Source organism: Erigeron canadensis, chromosome 9, assembly GCF_010389155.1.
Source record: "Erigeron canadensis isolate Cc75 chromosome 9, C_canadensis_v1, whole genome shotgun sequence".
Taxonomy (NCBI): domain Eukaryota; kingdom Viridiplantae; phylum Streptophyta; class Magnoliopsida; order Asterales; family Asteraceae; genus Erigeron; species Erigeron canadensis.
This window is the reverse complement of record NC_057769.1, coordinates 12,850,847-12,858,933: the sequence shown is the minus strand read 5'-3', so window position 1 is coordinate 12,858,933 and position 8,087 is coordinate 12,850,847. Positions and strand designations below refer to the sequence as shown.

Sequence of the window (8,087 nt, the reverse complement as noted above, 5' to 3'; positions counted from 1 at the left end):
TTAAAAAAACAATTCGCCATCTTTTGTGAATAAACAGCAGATTTACATACAAAATGTTCTCTTTCTATACTTTTTGGAAGGAAAAGCACATGTCCTCACATAGATTATATATCCACTGGCAAATATCGAAAAGAAACTATGAAAACTGTATCCAGGAATAGGCGGCACGCTCAAAATGCTGCTCGTACAGCACCTCTAGCAACTTCACGTTTCATCTCAGCAGCATGCCCACTTCCTCGGAAATACATGTATACTTGCTGCATAACCAATACATATTAAAGATCAAAATTGTATTGTAACGTGGTTTCTATTATCTTAATCAATACATTGATTACTTATGAAGTAAAATATGGCACAAAATAATTAAGATATAAGCTCAACAAAACCTGGCCCTTTTAGACCCATATTACAAATTTATCCTTTTCGTCCAAACTCGTTTTACCACCCGCCCATCTTACAACCTTTACAGTGCTTCATGTTTCGAAGCTTCTATCTCATTCGAAGTCATCAGCTTTTCCGTTAACAAAATGTTTGAAGAATAAAATGGGAAAAGTTACAAGAAATGTTACCTGAATAACCCAGATGCTAAGCAATGACTCCAGACAGAACAGCCCAAATCCAACAAAATAGAATATCTAAAACAAGTAAACAAATGGATATAGTTAACACTACAAAAGCCAAGAAATGATGACCAGCCTTCAAAATGAAGTGACTTGATCAATCTACCAACCGAAACTAGGACAGTCAATCTTATCAAGCAAAAATGTATAAAAAGAATCTCGAAAAAACATTTGAAACACTTCTCATATTTTGTAGAGCATTTAATGTGAAATTACTATTTCCGGCCAAAAATGGCAAGCCTGACTAGTTATAGCTTTAACAGAACAAGGGCCAACTAGTTGGTTAGTACAATGGCTTAAATAGTTAAAATGGCAAAACAAAAAAATTAAAAAAATAAAAAATTCTAAGGCACGAAATGGACATTTTTTTTAGATGATACAAAATGATTTAGATATAAGAAACACAAAAAGGTGATTAGAAGTCTCTGATACTATAGTCAATAGGACGTAAGACAAACAGATATCCTTTTCGTAAAGATCTAAATTAACTTACCCCGACCAATGCGTGGTCGCCTAGGAGATCAACGGCTGGCAAGATACCTCTGTTTAAAAGAAGAAACATAAGTGAAACGTCAAACACAGATGATTAAATGTGCAAATTAAATCAAATAAGTGGTGAATCGGGCAAGTTGGCTATTGGGTGAAAACAAAACTTTTAGTTACATATTAAGTCAGGTTGACCCAAACACACTCTGAAAAAATATCGCTTTTGTACAAAGAATTTGTCATGCCAAATAGAATCACATAACTCTTATGTTTCAATTTAACTTATTTTGCTGAAAAACCAACATTAGTATGTTTTACACACGCTTTTGGTGACTTTTGACCTGTTAGACAGATTTAAACATTTCTTTTTAACCTGAAGTAGTTACCTGTTGGACATAAAAGATAACCTAAATATCATGAGAAATTTGGTCACCCTTGAAACATCTATCACTGCCAAGTCTCTAATATTTAACATGGAAAATAGGAAGAGTGAAGAGTCGACAAAGATAAGAAGCTTACGCGAGAGATTTTCCTTTGAAGACAACGGGTGGAGCAACGGCAGCAAATATGACAAAGCCTATGTGAACCTGATTGCACAAAAAAGGATGTCTCAGTTGATACGATGGTGATAGATTGCAAGGACATACTAATGACAAAACTTACCAAGTAAAACAGGAAAAACCAACTGAACTTAAACGCACTTTCACTCCTGCAAATGTCAAAAAGAAGGTACTATCAACAATCATCATTTAAAGTTTGGATAAAGAACTTCGCTTCTATATATGCGGGTTGCATAATGAGTCTAAAACCAGCCATAAGAAAACTGATTATCAAAGTAAGGGGTGAATAACCTAATTACTCCCGTTTAAACGTAGATTAAAATACTTTTTATTCGCATCTCGCAAGAGATAACTCCTTTTTGTTTCACCTAAATATATCTTTTTCTTGTATTCATTTTTCAAAACATAAATTTTTAAGGACTCTAACAGTTGATTATCTGATTGAAACATCTTCAAATAGCAAAAACATATCCACACACTATTTACAGCTCTTTTAAGTAAAGATCTTCTTCTAGCTATTCAGCAAACATTATCACTTTAGAGGGACCAAAATGTACCTAAAAGCACGATAAAGTGGTCGGTACCACAACACATATGCAAGTGGGACCCCTGATATGAAGTAGATAAGAGCAAGAAACCAAATCTTTGGATCTGCAGTGAATGAAGATTGCATTAGAATAATTCTTCAAATAAAAACGTTCCAGCAGTAAAAGACAGGAAAAAAGCTAATCTGCATGTACCTTCTCCTTTAATCCATGCTGTTGTTGTTGCAACAACGTTCCAAAGTAGGCAAAGAACCAATCCTGCTCACCATAAGCATTATGTTATAAATTTTAAAGAATGCATTGAACTTAAAGGATCTTGCTAAAAGATTAATCTTCTATAGCAAAACAACTAACCATGTGAACATAAGAAGTTAATATATTGAAAGCTTTTTCTTTTAAGCAGTTCTAGGCTGGTACGGAGGCTTAAGCCCAAAGCTAAGGGTCAATACCGTTTAGTCAAGTGCCACTTAGTAAAAGCATGATCAACTAGTAGATATCTTAAAAATTTTAATACCAAGTTGACACCAACTAATGAGCACGTAAAAGAATTGAAGCATATGTGGAACATGTATGCAGAATTGTTATAAAGCACATACCCAAGTACGTCGTGAATGCAACATACTGCAACTTTTGTAGATGAATTGGTATTTCATTTGCAATATCGTGATGAATAATGGGAAAAAATGGTGGCCAGTTCTTCTCCTCAAGAACAATACCAGCTGAAACAGAAAAGGGGCATGTTAGTTATATGGCAATCTTGAGTTATGACCAATTGGTCAAATCACATAAACGAATAATTTAGCTACAATGAGAAGCTTAGAATAGTTATAACCCACCAAAGTATACTACAGTGTGTCCACAGCCTCCTCCACCCCAAAACTGCTTTATTCAATATATATTGGATCATTAATTCAATAATTATTTCCTAGTTATGTAATATATATTCTATTAGAAAAGAATTAAACTCGGCAGGTCAACCCAGCCTGTTTAATCCTAGATCTTTCCAAACCATTACACACCCATTTGTGCCACCTTATACCATGTTCTTTAAAATCTGTCCTGGTAGCTGATGAGCTACTCACAAAAGAACGTTATACTCAACATCTTCACTCCTTATTTAATGGTGAAACTTTCTAACTTGGTAGTTTAACATATTTAAAGGATTAGTAAATGGTACCTCGAGCAGCTGCTTCTTCTTTGCGTTTTACTATCTGCAAATTATAGATCAGAGAAATACACATTTAGTTGGTTGTGCACTTATCAAGTAAATAGTTGCTTGCCAGTTGCCACAAATTAAAAGTAAAGAAGTTAAACTTACATCTTCTCTCTTCTTCAGATCAGCTTCCCTAGCTTGTAGGTCTCTCTCTTTCTTCTTCAAATCCTTCAACACATTTCCAAAAAAGGTACAGATTATAATGAATGATCACATACAGACTGTAATTGTAATTTAGACATTTATGAAGTGAAGACGATATCTACATAGTTCAAACATTTTCTAAATTCAACATCTCCCGGGATTGTTGTTATGGAGGAGTTCTGGATATGCATTATATCAGTGATTTTTTTAACAAATAATCAAAAGGTATTGTATTGTAGAAATATAGGTTGTAGGATATTCATTGTGTTTGTGATGTTTGAGTGTTTGGCACCTCAACACCACGTGAGAGAGCGTTTCTCAAAAAAGGTCAAGTGACTTCGTAAACTACTAAACTGGTATTCTTTTTAAACTTAGATATTCAGTTTTTGTGCGACTAATATAATATTCTTTGTTTCACCAATGTAATCAGTGACAGAACGAATTTGGCATCCAGACAATAGATATTAATAATTGTAAATTCAGATAATCAGTTCCAAAACACAAATCCGAACACCCTACATATCTCATGCAATGGATAGTACATGAAAGGGTCCTGAGGTTCATCAAATAAAAAAAATAGTACCCTCACCATGTAACCATCAAGATTTCAACAACGGTACAGTCTAAATCAGGTTCAATATCTACCAATGAATTCGTAATATACAACAGTTGAACATACCGCAGCCGAATCCAGAGGAATGTCAACAGGAGCACTTCGGTCATAGAAATCTGCAGGTTCGTGCGGAAGAGGTGTAAGCCTAGAATTTGCAGCAGAAGGAACACTCTGCAAAACCCAATAACAATCAAATGGGTCCATGGGCCACAAGTGTACCAAAAGATAGTTTGCGACTTTTCGTCATCATGTAAATACATAACATGCTTAAACTAAAATAAAAAAAAAACCAAAAAAGTTCCCATCATCATGTAAACACCTTACTCACCAGTTCTGAGGCATACAAAAAGCTACGCATTTTGATGTAAACCCATTAACCAACCCAAACAACCCACCAGTTCTCGCATCTTAAGTTTTTCTAACAATTAAAATGCACAAGGCCTATTAAGCCACAATCTCATAACCACTTACTTAATATATTTGTCTGTACCAATTAGTCCGTTACAGAGAAGAATTTACATGTCAATTAAATAAAGACTAAAAAACTGAATGGAGTAATTCTTTGGCTACTGGGTTCAAGAGACATTACAAAAGCCTGCCTTAATGACATTAAAAAATGCACTCAGATTTACACACAGACAAAGAGAAGGCATTAAACTTACTGTCGTGTACAACGAGCCTCCACTAAAATTCGACTTTCCTGCTCCTTTCCCTTGATCCTGCATGTGAGATTGTGAGAATGATACAACATTAACTTAGCTTGTTATTAAATGAGAGTGTTGGGCTAGTCATATACCTGTAATTCCACTTAATAAGACAACAAAACTTATTCACCAAGATTAATTTCATAAATATCTTGAAAGGTAAGGGAACTTCCTAGAATACTACGCTAAATTTTTCAATGGGATAGCCTAACAAGATGAGTGTCAACTTTTTTGTCAATCTGTTATCAATATGACCAACAACAGCTTATGGCCCAAATTAAACCAAATGAAGTCATGGCAAGATGCAAGACACAAGTTTTAGACTATGCTTCATTGTGATATAAAAGTTATACTTCTGTTTCAACTATTTGACAATTTGTCTTTGAAATCTTTAAAAGAAAAAAATAACAGCATGTTTGTTGATTTTAGTGTAAATACATATTCATATCATGATCCATAGTTGTATAATGCATAGTTGCATGCATATATGAGTGTGTTTTAATGCAAATGGCCGAACGCAAAAAAAAAAAAAAAAAAAAAAAAAAAAAAAAGGAAAAATATAGCAACAGACTTTTACTTCATTCTAATTTGGTAACTACCTTTGTAGCTAAGCCCTCCAACTACTTAATTTAAGAAAGCTTAAATTAAGATAGTCTTACATTTTAGTAATCATCTTACAACAAACACATACCCTACTCAACAAAGTTATTATTCTTGAGTTATTAAAAAGTAAAAACCATTACTAACCAGATATTACAAACTCTCATGACCAAAAATTATCATGATCACTAAAAAAATAAGCATTACTATAATATTCGATACACACCTGTGTAACTTTGAGATGACTATAAAACATGTTCTGGATGATGACTATAATATGCGATACACATCTGTTAAACTTTGTGATTGCTATACAAGGTGTTATGAATGATTTAGGACTTAGGAGACATCGAGAGCATTCAACCAGATTATTAGTCGGGGCAGTCAAGTTTCTCGACAAAGACAAAGTTACACGGAAATGTTCCACATGTTAAGTTAAAATGGTCGAGATCAAGTTGCTTAGTTCAATTAGTAATATAAGTCATATACTCATTTCATCATTATAATGCATGATATAACATAAGTCAACACATTCTCCCTAATTATTCTAGAGTGAAATCAGTAACTAAATTGAAGTTGCTCTTCAACTAAGTGAGATTCTGAGCTGTTCTCACAATAAATTCAATAACAGAAACGAAAAGAGAATTGTGAAAACAGCTAAACAACAAGAGAGTATGTGTAGAGTGCAGATGTATTTGATAAAATAAATCATGACATGTACAAATAATTGAACAGACAGACTTAATTTGGTACAATCCCAACTTTAAAAGTTTAAATGTTAAATAACTCCGACCAACTTCGCCTCCATCAACAACTTAAACTTGACTGCCTTTAACCCATACCCAAGTCCACTCCTCTTAGCTTCCGCTTAAACCATTTGTAACATAACGAAAGAACAATACTTGTTATTATAGAAACCCATTCAACAAGCCAGCAAAGTACTTGCTTCTCCAGTAATAAACAACTAAGTAATTATCGATTTTTAGAAGTCAAGTAATTAAACTTGAAATCAATCAACCTAATGTATATCACCTTCTGTCAACATTTCTATTTTTTAGGGTGTCCCAAAATGAATATACATTTGCAAAAGTAAACTTATTTCAAGAGAAACAAATACAAAATTCGGCAACCAAATTCGATTACAAGAGTACAATGACCCTCGAGTACCTTAACTCATGTTAACTTTACCCTTAATCTCACACACACACACACACACACAAAAAAACATAGTATTGCAATTCAAATCAGGCATGAGTTCTATGCATTCTGCGCTCTCCGACCAATATGGTACATGGGAACAGAGGTTCCCATCCATTTACCCTTTTCTATAGTATTGCAATTCCACAATTCACAAACAGCACATTAAACCAATTAATTCAACCAATTAATTCCCAAAAACAATTGAACAAATATAAAGTCAAACTACACCCAAATAAAATACAAAAATAAACCAAGATTAAATAAAGAAATTACATGCTATCTTAGTTATAATATGTATATATATATATATAATATATAACTTACAGCAAAGGGATTAACTTCATCTCCTTCATCAAATGGATTAGGATCAAAACGACCAGCCATTAACACTAACTTTTTATAATTTTCTTTAATTTATAAATTAAAAAGATATAAAAAAACCAAGTGGGTGTGTTTGGATAGTGGATTTAATTACTGGGTTATGAAAAAGATTGAAACTTGATAGACAAATTTGATGAATTGAGAAAGGCTTCTTCTTTGTTAAGTAAAGAACAAGAAAATGTGTGAACGTAAAAAGACAAGAGAGTTACAACTTAGATATACACGATGACTTTCTTTGTTGGTTTTTCGGATATTTCTCTTTGTTTTCTTCATTTTACGAGTACTTTTTATTTTATTTTTTACTTTATTTTAATTTAATTCTGGAGGTAAAATTTATGAGTACTTTTGTTGTCTTTTTGATAGTTTTAGTTGATTTTGTTAGGTACATTTTCTCTATTTATTTATGGGTCCTTTATTTATTTATTTGTGATTTGAAAAAGACGTTTGATTTAAATGTATTTGTCTTAGAAATGAGTAATTTAATTTTCAAAATAGTTAATTACTTAGTATTTAAGTAAATAGTTTGTACAAATTTAAGTAAATAAGTGAAATGTTAATCTATGATAATCCATAAATGTTAGTTTGTCTGAAAGGCATAATGAAAAGTAAACAATGATAAAATCTTTATAAATCTTAACGGGAAATTTATAATTTGTGCATATCTAAATAATATGTTTACCGTATTTTTAACTTAGGTCCTCATGATGATAGTCCGAGTGATAAAAAAAAATTGCAATATAATAGTAAAGATAAGACTCAAATTCTATCCCGCGTCACTTTCAGAATAACTTTATATGATTTACTTCCTATTATCTTGATTGTGATACCCGGTTGGTTTGTGACTTATCCATCTTGTTCCTAGTTGGTAAAATACATACATCTAAGTAGCTAGTCATTATAATGAACTTTGGACAAGTAAGTTTGAGAAAACTAAGTGTACCATTATTAATTAGTATATATTTTCCAATAAGTAACAATGATAAATCGAAAAGGAAAAAAGTAACCCAAACAATCAATTAAT

The 8,087-nt window shown here is 32.5% G+C and overlaps 1 protein-coding gene across 1 annotated transcript; it reads right to left on the bottom strand.

The window, feature by feature from the left end:
- Positions 1 to 7,273, bottom strand: LOC122581787 (secretory carrier-associated membrane protein 2-like). The gene is made up of 13 exons (XM_043754067.1): positions 7,010 to 7,273; positions 4,844 to 4,900; positions 4,248 to 4,352; positions 3,530 to 3,592; positions 3,389 to 3,422; positions 2,808 to 2,930; positions 2,407 to 2,469; positions 2,224 to 2,317; positions 1,770 to 1,815; positions 1,626 to 1,693; positions 1,114 to 1,162; positions 570 to 635; positions 1 to 257 (listed from the first exon to the last, which is right to left on the bottom strand). The coding sequence occupies exons 1-13, from the start codon at positions 7,067 to 7,069 to the stop codon at positions 171 to 173; spliced, it is 915 nt and encodes a 304-aa protein (XP_043610002.1). The 5' UTR covers positions 7,070 to 7,273; the 3' UTR covers positions 1 to 170.
- Between the last annotated feature and the right edge of the window lie 814 nt (positions 7,274 to 8,087).

Coding starts and splice junctions, on each gene's coding strand:
- LOC122581787 (XM_043754067.1), bottom strand. CDS start 7,069: ATGGCTGGTCGTTTTGATCCTAATCCATTTGATGAAGGAGATGAAGTT. Junction 4,353..4,843: donor GAGGCTCGTTGTACACGACA/GTAAGTTTAATG, acceptor TGGGTTTTGCAG/AGTGTTCCTTCTGCTGCAAA. Junction 258..569: donor TTAGCATCTGGGTTATTCAG/GTAACATTTCTT, acceptor TTGGTTATGCAG/CAAGTATACATGTATTTCCG.